This window comes from Equus asinus, chromosome 13 (assembly GCF_041296235.1).
Source record: "Equus asinus isolate D_3611 breed Donkey chromosome 13, EquAss-T2T_v2, whole genome shotgun sequence".
NCBI classification, from domain to species: Eukaryota; Metazoa; Chordata; class Mammalia; order Perissodactyla; family Equidae; genus Equus; species Equus asinus.
This window is the reverse complement of record NC_091802.1, coordinates 24,746,170-24,763,441: the sequence shown is the minus strand read 5'-3', so window position 1 is coordinate 24,763,441 and position 17,272 is coordinate 24,746,170. Positions and strand designations below refer to the sequence as shown.

At 43.3% G+C, this 17,272-nt stretch overlaps 1 protein-coding gene across 2 annotated transcripts in view; it reads right to left on the bottom strand.

Annotated features, from left to right (window-relative positions):
* Positions 1-13,484, bottom strand: part of TAF15 (TATA-box binding protein associated factor 15) — a 32,284-nt gene extending 18,800 nt beyond the window's left edge. The window contains exons 1-7 of one of the 2 annotated variants that reach the window (XM_070482810.1): positions 13,418-13,484; positions 13,023-13,105; positions 11,355-11,398; positions 2,292-2,331; positions 752-803; positions 581-665; positions 395-497 (exon numbers count right to left, since the gene is read on the bottom strand). In XM_070482810.1, the coding sequence (XP_070338911.1) occupies positions 395-497; positions 581-665; positions 752-803; positions 2,292-2,331; positions 11,355-11,398; positions 13,023-13,105; positions 13,418-13,420 (410 nt within the window). In that variant the 5' untranslated portion in view covers positions 13,421-13,484. Of the gene's footprint in view, positions 1-394; positions 498-580; positions 666-751; positions 804-2,291; positions 2,332-9,343; positions 9,469-11,354; positions 11,399-13,022; positions 13,106-13,417 lie in introns of those variants that run through there. The other variant, XM_014862238.3, reaches the window with a different exon arrangement.
* Positions 13,485-17,272: the final 3,788 nt, after the last annotated feature.

Below are 17,272 nucleotides of genomic sequence, written 5' to 3'. Positions count from 1 at the left end.
TTTCACAATTTTTTCTTTAATATTTTGTCCCTGAAAATGGTCAAAAATTAAAATGGAAATAAAAAGTAAGCACTGAGAAGTCTCCTTTTATAGGTAGGTTTTTATTTAATTTCAGGTATAAAACAAAGGTCAAAATGTTTCTTTTTAACATTTAAACCATGAGCCTTCATTTACAGCTAAAGGATAATTTTACAAAAAACACATCATAAAAATCAAATGACAATGCTGACAATTTCCACCATCTTCATAACACAAAACTGTGAAATTCATATTCCATCAAAAATTTTCTGGAAAAAATGTTTAAAGTTAGGAGTTTGTTGGTGAAATCTGTTTAATATCCCAAGTGTTCCTTCCACTGCCCAACACAATCTCAGTACTTTTACTGTTTCCTTACCCTGCTGATGATTCCGTGTTTGGTTGTCCCTGGTTATTGTAAGACTGCTGACCATATGAGCTCTGCTTTTGATTCTCATAACCACCATACGATTGTGAATAACCTACAGATTAGACGGATATACCATTTAGTAAGGGTTCTGATTTTTTAATTTCTAAAATAGCAGATTTAACAAATCAATCCAACCTGATTGGCTCTGTCCATAACCAGAGTAGCTGCCATAGTTCTGTCCATATGAGGAATCAGTAGTTTGCCCATAGCCAGAATAGCTCTGAAATTTAGGTAAATACAAGTTTCATCACCTACTTAAGACAAAAATAACTATTTATGAAGACTGTAAGTTATATTTTAACCTACTTGTGGTGCTTGTCCATAACCTTGGTTGCCTTGATTTCCATAGGAAGAATAACTGTAAAAGAAAAACATATCACTCAAAAGAAACGTGCTAAAATTTAATCAGCTTAAAAAAATCCTATCTTCATTTTCAACTTTCAACTCAAATACTAGCGTCTTTTCTGAGAAATTGTCAATCTGTCTCTTCGCATCTAAATTGAAACGTGATGACCAAAGAATGTTAAAGACATGAATGAAGTCACTCCCAGATCTCTTGAACGCCAAACAAACACTGTAAGTTTTGCTTTGACAGCTTCCCACAAATAAATAAAACTCTACCAGGGCTAGAAAATCCCAAGAGAATTACATTTGGGGGGTAGCGGGAGAGGGGGTGGAGGAGAGGAAAGGACTACATGGCAGCAAGACCCATAAAAAATATCTGAAGCAGAAAAATTACTTTTTAAGTTAGCACTTTAATCAACTTAGCTATGTTTTGACAGATTAATTTCTTCCTACTGTTCTCCTTAGATATTTGCCTTTAACTTCCCAGAAAAGGCACAGTATGGCACTGAGTCTAATTTTAGTGCCTCAGTAATTAGAAGCATGTACATCTTCAGAGTACTATCATAGAATAAAATTATATTGTAACCCCAGTGTTATAGCACAGCCTGGCATATAGTTTGTTGACTGAAGGAAGGAATAAATGTACCTTCCTCAGGTTTGAATTTAATTTTATAGCATATAAGCTCTAAGTCAGAAACAAACTTTCTGAATATGCCAAAGAAAAATACATTTGCAAAAAACCTTTTTATCGCTTTAGAGCTATGAAGTGCTAACAGAATTTCTTAATTTTATAAAATATATCTCATTGAATAAACATTTGGTAGCTGCCTACTATGAGGGTAGCGCTACCCTATAAAAATAAAAAGTCAAATGAGTTTTGTTTTCATGAAGCTTAAAACTTGATGACAGAAGATATCTGAGATGCTATTCTGAATATCTCACAGTGACCTGCAAAACATTTATAGTATTAGGTGAAGGTTGTATTTCTGGTAAGCAAGAGAACTCTACTGCATGTACACATTCACGTAAAAACAGACTTTTCTTTTTACTGTGAGCATGGTAAGGAGTCTTTAAAAAATGCTAAACATTTCTATTACAGTATTTCAAGAAAATCTGCTCTGAGAAACACATTAGCATATTACATACAATCAAAAAATGAAATGCTTTTTCTAAGAACCTGTTATAGTTCAATTGCTTAAATCCTTTTAATAATTTCTTTTCAAAATTTTCATAAAGAAAACGATCTTTACAATACCTATGAGATTTGTTTTAATCTCTAGAGGGCATCTATATTTACCGATTCAAACATGCTTTTTAAAAAAAGGAAGAAATATTTTACAGCACCTATGTACACAGGCCGACTCTTTCCCCTTGACAAGCTAATATTTAATTCTGTTCAGACATCCGGACCCCAAATTTCAAGAGGGAAGCCTAACTAAATTCACTGTTTTTTTTCAGTTCTACTCTTTCATGGTATTATTGAAATGTATGTATACTTTACCTTTGCTGCTCACCCCCAGACTGACCGTAACTTCCAGAATCTAAAACACATAAAAAGAATTTTAAATCTTATTTAAAATTATGCTTCCCTCAAAGGCTGACTTTAGCTCTTAAAGATGAAATGTGTAAGAAAACGTTACAAAAACTACAGAAAGAAAAACTAGATGTTAAAAATACCATGCAAGAAGAAATCTGTACAAATAGTATTTGCTATTTACAGTAACTACATCTTTGAAAACAACTACTCTACAAATGTGTCCTAATGGTCACAAGAACCAAGTGAACAAATGTGAAACAATCAGTGAAAAATCCATCCTTTTAACAAAAACTCAAAAGCTCAAGCTATACTATCTTTACATAAAAAAAGACATCCGTTGAAACTAATCAGGACCAAAAAGGGGGAAGATACAAACTCTGACAAGCTAAATTCCCAGGATTACACTCACTCGCATATCCTCACCAGCCCAACACATACCCATTCCTCATATTGGATTGCTTTGGTTGTCAGCAGCAACAAAAAGATCTCCGAAGACTTGGTAAAGCAGCTAAATTAGTTGTCTAATCTCACCTTTATGAAGCTTTCAGGGATTTGGCCAACTGGTATACCAACTCAGCAATACCTACTTTCAGCTTTCTTTTTGGCAAAAAAAACTACCAAGGAAGGCAGGAATTGAGTAACGTATGTCAAAAAAAAGAAAAAAATTTTGAACTATCAGCTTTTTCTCAATACTTCAAAATGTCAGTTATATCAAAAATTTTTTAAAAGACTCTATCCTTTAGGCTTCTACTCAGAGTCAAATGAATGATCTAAGTTTATTAGTGATGAATAAGAGAAATTTTATACGAAATACTCTTTCAACTGCAAAAAACGACTCTGAGTCTCAAATTGCTGACCATTAGGCCCAACCTCATCCAATTTGAAACAAAACCATTTGTTGTCGAACAGTTCTGAAAACCTATCAAAAATCACATCACTGACTTTTTCATTCAATTCATAAAAAGCTACAATATGAAAACACTGCATTGGCTGTATAAGTGCGTAACATCAAATTTGCCACTTTTCTGCAGTAGAGATATTCAATCAGACTGAACAAGATTACTTTTTAAAATCCTTAATTATAAGAATAGTGAATGAAATCCTGACACAAACTACTTGAGTGTGAAGGACATAAGCCTATCTGAGATGAAAAAGAAAAAACTGTACATTACTCCCATGCCCGTGATAATGACTATAGATTTACAGGTAACCACCAAATAAGAAAAATATGAAAAGGATACAGAATCTAATTGGACCATAAAGAGATTAGATGCACCTATCAAATGGCAAAGGAAATTAGCTTCAACCAAACCAGAAACTGAAAAGGATTATGGCCAGGGCGAGGTGGGGTTGGGGTAAGGTGAGTAAAAAGCATGAAACTTTAGGTTAAATTATATTCCAAGGCATAGATATATGGGTTCTCCCAGTGACAGAGCGCTGTCCAAGATCTCACCATATTTCCCTTTGACTCAGGCAAAATTATAGAACTACACAGTACATAGGTCACGTGACCCGGGCTCAAATCTAGTAAGCCCTAGGGTCCTTAACTGTAACCCACTTTACCACCCCGAAATTGTAAATCTGACTTCTTTAGCTGGCTGACTTTAGAACCCCAGAAGATACAGAAATAAGCATACTGAGTCTGGCACTTAGTATAAACACTTAAGTGAGAAAGTGCAGATGTCTTATATTCATCAGAGAAATCAGTTTATAAATGTTATTTATGGCATTTCAAACAACTGCTCATTGTAAGTACTTGACACTTGAGCCTTGTGCCTGGACGGACAAATTGTTTAGAATAGTTTTTATTTCCAAATGTATAGGATTTTGTCTTTATGCTTTTTGTCTTCTAATTACATTCCAGTGCAGCAAGAAAAGGTATTTTCAGTTTTATTCTTGGCATTTGTTAGGATTTACTGTTTTTTGCTTTTCCCCTCAGCAAATACTTTTACTTGCATAAACGTCCCCTATGTGCTTGAAAAGAACTGTGTATTTTCCAAACGTTCAACGAATTATGTAAGTCTATAAGATGACACTTGTTAGTTGTATCATTCCCTAAAGTTTGGTCTGCCTGACCTATTGATTACAGAGAGGTAATGTTTAAAAAACTCCAACTATAGTGCTGTCAACTTCATCACTGTTATTTTTGCTTTCTCTATTTTGAGGTTATACTGTTAGGCACATAAAAGTAGATTTATATCTTCCTAGTAAATTTCCTTTTAACATTACATGAAGATTATCATTGAAAATGTCCTAACTTTGACTAGTAACTTAACTAAACAATCTTCCTTTTGGTTGGTGTTTGCCTAGTTAATCTTTTTCTCTATATATATTTTCAGCATTTCTTATTCTTATGTTTTAGGTATATCATTTCTGAACAGCATACATCTAGATCATTTTTCTCCAAGTTAAAATCTTTGTCTTTCAACTGGTGTTTTCGTACTTTTACTATTGTTAACTTTTATGTACTCCTACCCACCTATATTGGACTTTCTACTTACTGGGGTTTTTTTTTTCTTTTAACTCCTTTCTTGCCTTCTATTGGATTTTGTTTACTTTTTCCATCTCTACTTCTTTAGAAGTTATACATTCAATTTCTGTTCTTTTAAGAAGTTACCATTTATAATTTAATGATTGTTCAGTTTTTAACATACATTCTTGACAAAGTTCAAAATGATCTTCTACCTCCACTTGAAAATAAGAACCTTAATATGACAACACCAATCACAGCCTTCACTTATTATTTTGCTTCCACTTTTTTTTTCAGTGAGGAAGACTGGCCCTAGCCAACATCTGTTAACAATCTTCCCTTTTTTTTTTACTTGAGGAAGACTGTCGCTGAGCTAACATCTCTGCCAATCTTCCTCTATTTTATGTGGGGTGCAGCCATAGCATGGTTTAACGAGCGGCGCTAGGTCCTCGCCTAGGATCCAAACCTGCAAACCGTGGGCCACGGAAGCGGAGCACACGAACTTAATCACACCACTGGTCCAGCCCCTGCTTCCATTTTTTTAAAATCTCTAAATGTAATCATTTTATCTTCAATGTTTCATACAGTCAATATTTGCTTTACATTTACTGTGTTTGCTTCCTCTACACTGTTTTTTGCATCTTACCGCTCCCTTCTGGATTTATATTATTTTATTAGTTCTTTCAGCAAAGGCCTGAAAGTGGTATTCTTAGTCATTTTATTTGGGTAGAAAATTCCAGATCAACAGTTATCTTTCCTCTAAATTCTAAGGATCATCTCATTATTTTCCAGCTCCTTAAAACTTTTAAGGCTATCGGCCCCATGGCTGAGTGGTTAAGTTTGCACGCTCTGCTTTGGCAGCCCAGGGTTTCGCCAGTTCGGATGTTAGGCGCAGATATGGCACCACTCGTCAGGCCATGCTGAGGCAGCATCCCACATAGCACAACCAGAAGGAGCTACAACTAGAATATACAACTATGTACTGGGGGACTCTGAGGAGAAGAAAAAAAAATTGGCAACAGTTGTTAGCTCCAGTGCTAATCTTAAAAAAAAAAAAAAAAAACTTCTAAGAAGTCAGTCAACCTTAACCATTTCCCCATCACTTCTGTTAAGTTTATTGGTATGTCATTATCCACAGTTTCACATCAATGTATCTAGAATATGAATTGATTTTTATGTCTCAAGTTAAAAACTACTGCTTCTTGATTCAAAAACATTCATCAATTTTGGAAACTTTTCAACTATCTATCGATTCTTCCTCACTTTCTGCTTCTCAAATTCACAGAAGACGTATGACAGGGCTTCTCAATCTATCTCCCATGTTTCTTAATCTTCCATTCTTTCATCTCTTTATCCTTTGGAATTGAATTCTGGGTAATTATACCACATCTATCTTCCACTTAACTATTTCCTCTGCTACGTCTATCTGCAATTCAACTTATCCACTTTTTCCATTTCTAGAAGCTATACTTGATTCTTTTTCAAATCTATATGGCCTTTTTTCATAACATCCTGGTCTTAGAGTTGATTCCTTCTTTCAGGTTTTTAATCATTTTAAACATGTAATAATCACTTTCAGACCGTTAGGGGTTCTAATCCCATTTGTCACAAGCACTCATTTTGGTGAATTGTTTCCTAGAGCTCTGCAATTATTTACTGTGAAGTCATCTTTTGCAAGGCTTGTTTTTTCTATAAGATTCCTTTTGACAGAAGCTGTGAAATTTCCTCCAGAAAAGGTTTTTCATTTGTTTCTACCAAGAACCTCATAGTTATTACCAGCCCAGAACCAATTTTTATTAATTTCTTGACTTAAGGTTTCCTGGACCCCATACCTAGCCTAAGTGTACACGGAAATTGGATGAAACACAGGTCTCAGGTTACAAATTCTCAGGAAGGACTTATTTTTTCCACTCAGGGCCCAGGCTTCCTTGTCATCTCTCATGCTGGTACAAAGCTTTTTTTCCTAGTTCATTCTTTCACTGAAGATACAGTCCTTCACACATTCAGGTTTTATGTAAGGGTCTCAGTTCCCATTACCTGGCTCTAATGGTCTCAAGGCTTCATCTCCTGTCCTCAGTTACCTGGGCAATAAAATATAAGTCTCTAAACGATGACACCTACACCCTCCTGTCCAGAGCAACCACCAACTTAGCTCTATGCCTACCATACTGTATTCTACTCCATTTTTGGCAGCTGGGGCTTGCCCCTTCTTTTCTGTAAGTTCTTACATTTTTAGGTGTTTGTAGATAGAGGATTCTCAAGTTATCTCGGTCTGCCATAGTGCCAAAATGAGAAGTATCTTGACTTTGTAATTTCTACATGTGTAACAGATATTAGATTTTATTTTACCTTGAAAGGTGTCAGATAATTCACATTTGTAAACAGTATTTGAATGTTAGAGACTCTGACTCACAATATTTACAATTTTTATTGATGGATTACATAAGCACTTATACTTTATTAGGTTTATAAGTCTGCCCTGTCAGGCATTTGGAGTGGCCGAGTCAATCTGATAGATTAAATTTATAAGTGTAGTTTTGAGTCTTTAAAGGACTTAACTAAACTTAATGCCATTAGTTGTTCGGGGGCGTTTACTCCGTTAAATTTATTAACTTAAACATTCATCAAAGAACAAGTCAAAAGCATTATTCTTATTTTTATACAACGTCAAAAGTATTATTTTCATACACATTATTACAAAATGTTTAAATAGCATATAACACTAAGTAGAACTTAAAGATTCTAGCTTTAATTGACTTAACTCAGAAACAAGCAATTATTAAATAACTCTTTTCACACATGAAAGTCAATCTCAATATTTAAAAAAACTCAAATTACAAAGTGACAAACAGCTAGTGTCTGGGTAATTTGAAGATCAGTGCTAATGTGTAAACCAGCTCACACACTAATATGACGTCCTGAAAATCCTAGATTTTACAAACGGTAAACCTCTAAAATTTAATTTTCCATAAAAGCCACCCAGCCCTATAAATAAGCCATTGTTTTACACCAATAATTATGTCAAAAATCCAGACAGGCCAATAGTTTTTAACAAGCACTGTATCCACTGAACCTTTGTGAACTTCTCCAGGAGGGCAGGAGAATCTTTTTCTTTTTTTTTAAACCGTAGATAGGTTACACACCCTCCTGAGTGTACCTCCCTGAAGGTCTACCAGACTTCATTTCAAAGGTGTGCACCTGGTAAAAGTTGTACCAATGTCTACTTCGGGGTAAGATTAAACAGAAATTGAGAGAAGAGAGAAATTCTGTGCCTCTTAGATCAGGCAGATGCCCTCTCCCCTAAAGGGTCAACATTCTGGCTTCTTAACATCAGTGTTAACCTAAGGAAGGTTTCTCACTCTCCAGTCCAACCATTCTTGCTAATTTATCGGCCTCTTCTGGGCCTGTGCTTCCTTTTTGTCACACATTTCCATCCTTCTGCAAGACTGGATTACTGGGAGGTTTTGTTTGTTTTTATAAATAACAACAGGTTCTCCCCTAAAAAAAAGGTTAAAAGGCTCTGCCAGCGGTCCTTTCCATGCCAAGCACATGGCTTCGGGGAAATGTTCTGCTTTTCCACCTGAAAATTGACATAACTCTCATGATGGTTTCTAGCAAGTGGACGGCTGGGTCTTTGCAACCTGGGACGTACCCAATAAGAGGGGGCCTCGCGTGGACGGCTAGGGCTGCTACCCCAGCTCACCCCTGCTCCAGACTTCACATTCTGGCGTGGCAGGAACTTAACCGGCCGCCTGGAAGAGACCACCCCGAGGGCGGCCTCTATCAACTTAAGTGCTTCGTGGAAGGCTGCCTTTCCTCTGGTCTGGACGTCTCAAGGGAAACGCCACATGTACCCACAGGAGCCCATCAATAATACAAGAAGCTCCCTTTCACGCTCTTGCAGGAGGTCAACAATGAGCGAGGGGACAACGACAGAGCAGGGCGAAGAGGACGCTAAATTATATGCGCACACCCCCCACTCGAATCCGGGAGAGACGGCAGGGAGGATTCCGTGTAAGGCAACGTCCTTTGAAAGGGCTCCCAGAGCGTCAAGGCCCCCACCTGATGAATGGGTGAGTCAGGAAGGCCCAGCTCCACTTCACGGATGGGGAAACTGAGGCACGAGGCGGCGAGACGGCTGGCCCGAGGCCTCGCTGAAAGATCTGAGGCGGAGCGGAGAACCAGAAGCACCGATTCTCGCAGGCTGATGCTCTACGCACGGGCTCCCCCCGCCCCTGCGACGGCGTAGACGGCCTCCGCCCCCCGACTCACACCCCCTCCCCCGGGAGCCGCACGTCTCCTCGGGTGCCGCCGACAGGGCCAAGGACGGGGGGCCGAGGCGCTCCCGCCGGGCTGTGCAGACGGAGAGCGTTGGGAGCGTGCGTCCCTCCAGTCCAACATGGCGGCGGCCGCGGCCGCCCCCCCACCCCGAGCCTCCCTCAGGGCCGGAGGCTTTCCCTCGGGGCCCTCCGGTGGGCGGGGAGACGGCCCAACCCCGCCAGGCCCCTTCTCGCCGCTGCCGCTGCTCGCTGAGGGAGTCACCTACCCGACATGACTAACGGCGGCGGCGCGGAGCCCGCAGAGCCCGCCGAGAACAAGGGATACGAAAGCCAGGCGCCGCGGCGGCCAGAGCTGTCCAGAGGGCGGCGCGGCGGGCTGAGCCCGACTGCGGCGCCGCCGCAGCCAATCAGAGCCCAGGGGGCGGTACCACGGCGCCACGGCGCGAGGGGTGGTCCTGCACGAGTCCCGGCCTCCGAACCCTGAGGACTTCAGAATCCCTCTCTGTTCTCCCCTCCGCGAGCCGTACCATTATTGAGAGGGAATTGAGAAGAGAAAGTACCAATGCCGCCATCAGGATGGGGGAGGAAGCTGGGCCGACTCGCTGCGTCCTAATTACAGTCCTGTTTCTTATTTTCTTGGGTCTGATAGAATTCGAGGTTAGGAAGCGAAGGAAGAGAGACCTCATCAATACAGACTATTTGGTTGGAAAAGGCCTTTCTTCCCCTAAAATTTCTAATGGTATGCCCTAGTTCGCTCTGCGTTGGCTGCAAGACAGTTTGAGCCACCTGGGGGCGTTCTGAGTCAACTAGCTTGGGGACCGAAAGTCGTGACGAGCTCCCGGACCTGAACGCCTCCCGGTGTGTTAAAATTACCTTGTCGAGTTAGAAAAATAGACTACAAGGTCATACCGGAACAAACGTGTGCATTAAAACGAAATCACACACAAACCGGCCCCTGAGGATATGGCGGGGGGGACGGAGCTTTAGTTTTCAGTGCTATAATAATAGCTAACTCTAATTGTCAGGCACCTTGCATCATCTCATTTAATTCTCACAACAGACTGATGAAATATTATCCCCACGTTACCGAGTAGAAGGCGGAACTCACTTGCCCTAGGTCGCACAGCTAGTAAATGGGCCACTTGGAATTCGAATCCTCGTAACCAGATGCCACTGCCTGCGGGTTTAACCGTTGTGCTGTATTATCTAGAGGGTACCCGAGCTCTAGAGTATGACATAAGGTTGTGGAAGCTCAGAGAGCACTCAAGGAGATTTTCCCGGCGACATGACAGCTGAGCCAAAACATAGGTGATGAGCGGAAGTTGACTAAGTGAAGAAGTAGGGGAAAGTGCTTTCGGACGAGTTGTCAAGCAAGTAATTCAATGTTTGGAGCTTACCCGCAAGGGGAGCATGGTAGGAGGTGAGGCCAGAAAAGTAGGAGGCTAACTAGCTGAAACCTTGTAAAGTACATTAGAGTTTATTTTGAAGGCAGTGGGAAGCCCTCGCCAGAGGATTTTAAAGGAAGATCGGATTTGCATTTTGGGGCTGCAGTATGAAGAAGGTGTGGAGGTGAGAGGTGCCTAAAAGCAAGGAGACCAATTAGGCGGCCAATGCATTAACTCTGGTGAGAGAACATGGTGGTCTGGGCTTAGGTTGTAGCTGTGGAGGTGGAGATAAGCGAAGAGATCCCTGAAATGCTTAGGCGATAGACTGGGAAAGACCTGGAGACCAATTTGGGTGGGAGACGCTAGTGGAGAGCAAGAAGTCTGACTTGAAATCTAGGTTTCCCCCTTAGACACGTGGGCAGGCAGTGGTATCCTTCACCATGATAGGGAACAGGAGAAGGAGGAGCAGGTTGGGATGGAGGTGAGGGGCTAAGTTCAGAATTAACGGCTTCAGGTCAGAAGAAAGGCATGAGGTCGTCTCTCTTCATTATACCAGCAGTACTTGTGCCATGAACTCTGGATATAGAGGGTCAAGCTCCCTCTAGATAGGTCCAAACAAGCAAAGCTAAAGGAATAAAAGTTCTTTCATGACTAAAAATGATTAGCTGCTCAGCATATCTATTGAGGAAGACAACCCAGAGGAGGAGAGGGGCAGGTGCAACAGCAGGAGGGAACGGGGTTATTGGAGGGAGGGAAGACTCTAGGTTGTTCTTTTTTAAATTGTTTTAGAATTGGGTTGGTTTTTTTTAAAGACAGAAATAAAGTGTTGCTCTTCATTGACTCCTTAGTTTGTCTCACTGCTCATTCATTCGTGCATGCATTCTTCACTCACCTGCCATTTCCGGAGGTCTGCTAGGTGTCAGGTCCGGGAAGGCCCTGGAAATAGAGAAATAGGAAGTGTGGCCCCTGCCCTCCGGGAACTGCAGTCTTGCAGTCTCATAAAAGGGACAGTGCACACCTGTGATTCCAATCAACTACTGAATGTGCTAGAATTAGGGGATGCAGAGGGTGCTCTGAAAACACAGAGGGAAAGCACCTAGTCCTCTCGAAGGGTGGAGGGGATATGAGGGAAGTCTACCTCAGGAGATGCCTCCTAAACTGAGCTTTAGAGAAAGAAGATGAATTAGCAAGGGGGTGTGTATCAGGAACGGCATGCTCCAGGCAAAAAGGGCGGTATTTGCAGAGACTGGGAGAGAGCAAGTTTCTGGGAATTGCAAATGATTCATTCAATCTGGCTAGTCTGTGGAGTTGCAGGGGTGGAGAGCGATGATAAATACAGTTGAAGGAAGTAGGCAGAAGCCACATCTTGAAGAGCCTTGTGTGCCTTGTGGAGAAGTTTGGATATTAAATTTAAACAATGGGGGACTTCTGAGGAATCTAGTCAAAGGAGTGACATTTAGTTTTCCATATCCATTATCTCTTTCAAGCTTCTGGACAGCCCTGTGAAATAGGCATTGCTGTCATCCACATTTGTAGATGAGAACACTGAAGCTCGGGGAGGTGAAATTCTTTTCCAAGTTCACAAAGCCAATTAGGGACAGAAGCAGAGATCACACCTAGGCCCTTGGACCAAGCCCGGTATTCTTTTTACAGTGTCCTTGGTCTCCCAAACCTGACACAGAGAACTCTTCCCAGGTCTGCACTGCTCTGGGGCTTCTTTCCATGGGTCCTTCTGTGCCACAAACTGACTCACAGATTGACTCCTGTGCCCTCCTGCCTTCCAGGCTTTTGCCTGGGGGTGATTATCTGCAACAAACTTTAGTCTTCACCCAGGCATTCTTCATGCTCCCCCTATGTCCACCATCCTGGCCTCACTCTGCATATTTAGGGAAGACAGCAGGTACATTTTACACATCAGCTTTCGCAGCATGTGTCTGGGAAGGTCTTGGTACTGGGCCTGTCCGTTCCTCTGGTCCTCCTAGGGGAGCTGCAGGCTGTGTTTCAGTATCAGTTTCCCTTAGGCAGTAGCTTCCAGCTAGTATTTGCCAGTGGGCGTCTGACGGGAAATTAGATGGCAGAAGAAAGGAAGGAGCCAGGATTATTTCTCCCTCTCCCTCTCTGCTACAGCAGGTGTCTCAGCAGCTGTCTTCTCCAGAGCTCCAGTTTCCATTGGTGACCTGGTTCCTGGGCTCCCATCATCCCTCCAGCCTATGGCTGGTACAGTCTTCTTGCTACTGATAATTTCTGAATTGCCTCCGTCTCCTGTTTGCCTTCCCAACCCTTCCACCACTGGTGTAGGGCCTTGTAGGACCCTGTAAAGACTTAGCGTGAGAAGGGAAGTCATTAGAGGGAGCCGTTTGAGCAGAGGCTCTATGCGATCTAACCTGTTTGACCAGGACTACTCTGGCTGCTGCCTTGAGAATAGACTGTAGGGGGCAGGAGAGGAAGCAGAGAGAGAGGATTGCTCCCACAGGGGAATAAAAGGAGCACAATGATCTTTTGCCTCTTTTGCAATCCTGTGGGACTCACAGTTGTACCACATAATTCAAGGTTTGCCCACCTGATCAGAGGCCGATTTGTTTTCTCGTTGCACAGTTCATCTCTGAACCCCAGTACCCCACACAGTACCCAAAACAGCAGGCGCTGAAAAAAAAAAAAGGAAAAAAACCTTGTATTTAATGAGTGAATAAATAAATAAATAGGGGGAAATGGCATGACTTGGCTTTCTGACTCGTCTGTAAACCCCTCAAGTTCAAAGACCTTGTCTAGGACTTTCTAATGTCTCCCATGGGGCACAGAGCAAATGCTCAGTGAGTGTTTGTTGAAAGAACAGCCTGTTCTGTGCCAGGTACCACAGGCAGTAGTAGCCATCATCATCAGCCTTCTACCCTCATCCCCACAGAGGTGTCCCTGAGCCCTTGTCCTCCTAGACAGCAAGCCACCCATGAAGATTACCATGAGGCTCCGCTGCGGCAGAGGAGGCTCCTTCTAAATGACCAGCTGCCCCATCCTCATCCTCGACACAGCGGCAGGTACTTCCTGTTTGGGGTGGAAAGGAACCAGACAATTTCCTGTTAGCAGGTCTTTTAAGCAAAGCAGCAGATGCTGAGTAGGTCCTGGCCCAGCCTTTCAGGCCAGCTGCCTGGCAGTTAGACAGCCTTTATGTGGAAGGGAAGTGGGGCACGGTGCCAGATTGGCCAGGCTTTTATTGTGCTCCTTGCAAGTCCCCTGGGTCCTGGTGTGAGTAAAAAACAAACTAGAGGAGGCTGACGCCCTGCAAATCGTGATGAGGGTTCCTGGAGATGGGGCCTCTCTGAGCCAGAGAGCACTGCCTGGAGAGGAGGCGCTCATGTGATTGTCCTGGTGCAGGCTTGTGTATGCGTGTGGTTGTGAGCGCATTCAAGTGTGAACCTGTGTAATGCATGCATGTACACTTGTGTCTGTGCGCCCAATATCCAGTGCCTTATAGGATTTAACAGTTACCAATTGTCTAGCTTGCTCCCCATAGCAAGTCAGGGTAGGAGAAACAGCAGGAGTTATTGTTCTCCCATTTTAAAATGACAGAAACTCAGAGAGGTTATTTGACTTGCAAGGGTCAACTGAGTGTGAAAAAGTCAAGATTCAAACCAAGGCCTGGGAGCCAGCCCAGTGGCACAGCAGTTAAGTTTGCAGGTTCTCCTTCACTGGCCCAGGGTTCGCCAGTTTGGATCTCGGGTGCGGACCTATACACCGCTTGGCAAGCCATGCCATGGCAGGTGTCCCACGTATAAAGTAGAGGAAGATGGGCACAGACGTTAGCTCAGGGCCAGTCTTCCTCAGCAAAAAGAAGAGGATTGGTGGCAGATGTTAGCTCAGGGCTAATCTTCCTCAAAAAAAAAAACAAACCCCAAGGCCTGTCTCAATCCAAGTTTCTTGCTTTTTCCAGTCCCCTGTGAGCACCTGCATGCGTGTGTACATACAGGCACGTAGATAGGTAGGTATAGTTGTGAATGTGATGCAGACTGATGACAGCACATGCACAGGTGCTGGAGAGAGGAAATTTGTCTTCCAGAGGCAGAAGCAGTTGCTGGAAAGTCAGGGCTTCTAGAATTGAATCATGGCTAAAAATGCACAGGTCAATAACAAATTCAAATTACCACAACTCGAGTCCTCACAACTCTGGGGAAAGCCTCCTTTTCAGCTCTCCCAAGCTAATCTCATGTCCTGATTATTCCTCTTATTATCCCTATTATTGTGGTTTTGGAGGTTGATCACTCCATTAGTGCCTTGCTCCGGAGCCCAGAATTCCTTCTGATAAAATCTACTTTGTGTTCTGCACACTTCCTGGGGAGGAGGAAGGGGCAGAGACAAAGCTGATTGTTCCTCATATTATGAAGAGAGAAACTGAGGCCCAGAGGGGCCTTGTTCAGGTCCACACATCCTGCCTGATTCAAGGGGTCCTGGAGAGGAAGACAACTCATTGGCCAGCTGTTGCCTTCTGTCAGAGATGAAGGAATGGCCCCGGGCAGCTGCCAGCTCCTCCCCTGGGCAGGCAACATGTCCAGGCCCTGGCATGAGTTCCATAGAAGTCCTGTCCACTCTGGGAGGGCTGAGAGGCACCGCTGATCTGAGCCAAGCCCCAGTGCAAGGAGGGGGGAGGGAGGGGAAGTAGCTCTCTTTGAAGAGAAGGGATGGAGAGAACTGCCCACCTAGCTGGGTCAGGAACCTGCTCAGCCGAGATGGGGAGGAAGGGAAGGAGAGAGCCAGACCTCTGGAAAACCTAGAGCTATCTTCCTCTCGAACATTGGCATCTACTATTTAGTGATTCGGTTGGTCTGGCATAGGGCTCAGGAATCTGAATTTTTAACAAATGCCTCAAGGTGATTCAATACAGGTGATCCAAAAACCGCATTTTATAAATTTGACTTGAGGTGAAATAATATAGTGTTTAAGGGCCCAAGATCTGGAATTATGCTATCCAGGTTTGAACCCTGGCTCCGTTACTAGATTTGTGTCCTTGGACAAGTGATATAATCTCTCTGTGCCTCAGTTGCCTCATCTTTAAAATAACGATGCTACTAATAGTAGCTCTCTCATAAGGAAGCTGCAAAGATTCAGTGATGTGATTTATGTAAAGCATATAGCGCATACGTGGCACGTGTTAATTTCTCAATAAGTATTAACCATAATTAATTATTTGTTCCAACTCCTCATTCCCATCCCCACCTTCACGCCCCTCAGAGGAAGAAATAACAGCATTGGATTAATATAGGGACTAGTCACCACAGTGTTGTCTTAGATGTGGGTGATCTTTGGACCGTGCCTCCAGAATCCCTGTTCCAAAGCCATCCTCCTCTCGTCGCTCTTCAGATACCCTTGCTGTGAATTGAGCTTTTTTCCCCATAAACGACCCTGTCTTTCTCATCTTACTTCCCTCTTTGATCCTCCTCTCACATGGTAGCTGCCTCCTTCTTCATCGCATCCCAAGTGCTTTGGCTCAGGATGTGTCCTGGAAAATAATAAAATACAGCAAGTCAGTTGTGAAGCTGTGTAGGCCCCTGGATTCCCGAAGAAGATCGCAGAATTTGGTGCTCTCGGATTTATGAGTAAGCTTCAGAGGCAAAAAGGAACCGAAACCTCCTGCGACCCAAGTTCTAACTGTGGAAACATGCTGTCTTCCTGGGAAATGGAGACAGCCTGTGCAAAGGCATGGTTGAAGCCCAGGGTGGGTGTGTTCTGCATAAATTCTCACAGGCACTTCCAAGTCTGGGATAGCATCTCCAGTGACCACAAGTAGAGGTGAAGTGAGGGCAGGTAAGGATGGGATGAAATGATCCAACCAAGGACGTAAAAGGAAAGCAGGGGACGTCAACTTTCAAACACAGCAGTTGTGCTAGTTTTGCAGGTCCAGGGACCAGGGCTAACCTGGGATGCAGGGAAAGGCAGGATCAGCTCTCTGAGCGGCCAAGCTCGTCTCCTCCTGGTCGCTCAGCCCTCCAGAGAACCACTGCTTCCCACCTTCCCCTCTCCTCCCAGTGCAACTGAAATGAAAAACCCCTTAGGATGTACTGGAGGAAGGGATGGAGAGATTCTGCCTGGAGAGAGAACTGGCAAACCTGGGTTTGAATCTGGCTTGGGCCACAGAGTCCTTACCAACAGATGCTCCTCAGAGCTCCCTAACCCAAAGCAAAGCTGTATCTGGCCTATCAAAATCTACACATTCATCAAGGACACCATATACCATGTCACACCTGCAACCTTCTGATATACCCCCACAAACACACACTCTCTGGGTTGCCAGATAAAATAGAGGATGCCCAGTTAAACTTGAATTTCAGATTAAGAATGAATAATTTTCTAGTGCAAGTATATCCCAAATATTGCATTGGCACATACTTATATTAAAAAATTATTTGTCATTAATCTGATATTGGAGCTTAACCGGGCATCCTGTATTTTTATTTGCTCAACCTAGCAACCCTATTCCCCTCCCCTTCAGAATCGCCTTTCCTCCAGGCTCACTGCAGGACTTTGCCTGAATCTGTAACCGTGTCACTGTCGGTTCTGTCCTTGGCTGGAGACCTTCGTTCTAGTTGGCCCCCCTAGACTGAAAGCTCTCTTAGAGTAAGGCCCAGGCCTTGTCTGTCATCTCTGGGGCTCCATTGCAAGCAGGGACGCTCCTTACAGGTGTGAACAAGGGCACCGGCAGACAGGGGGCATGGATGGGCAAAGAACTCCATTCTCAACTCTATGCCGACGGCGGAACCCTGGCACAGCCATGTGTCTGAGCTATTGAAGAGCGCCTTTTTCTCATTGGTCTGCCCAGAGGAG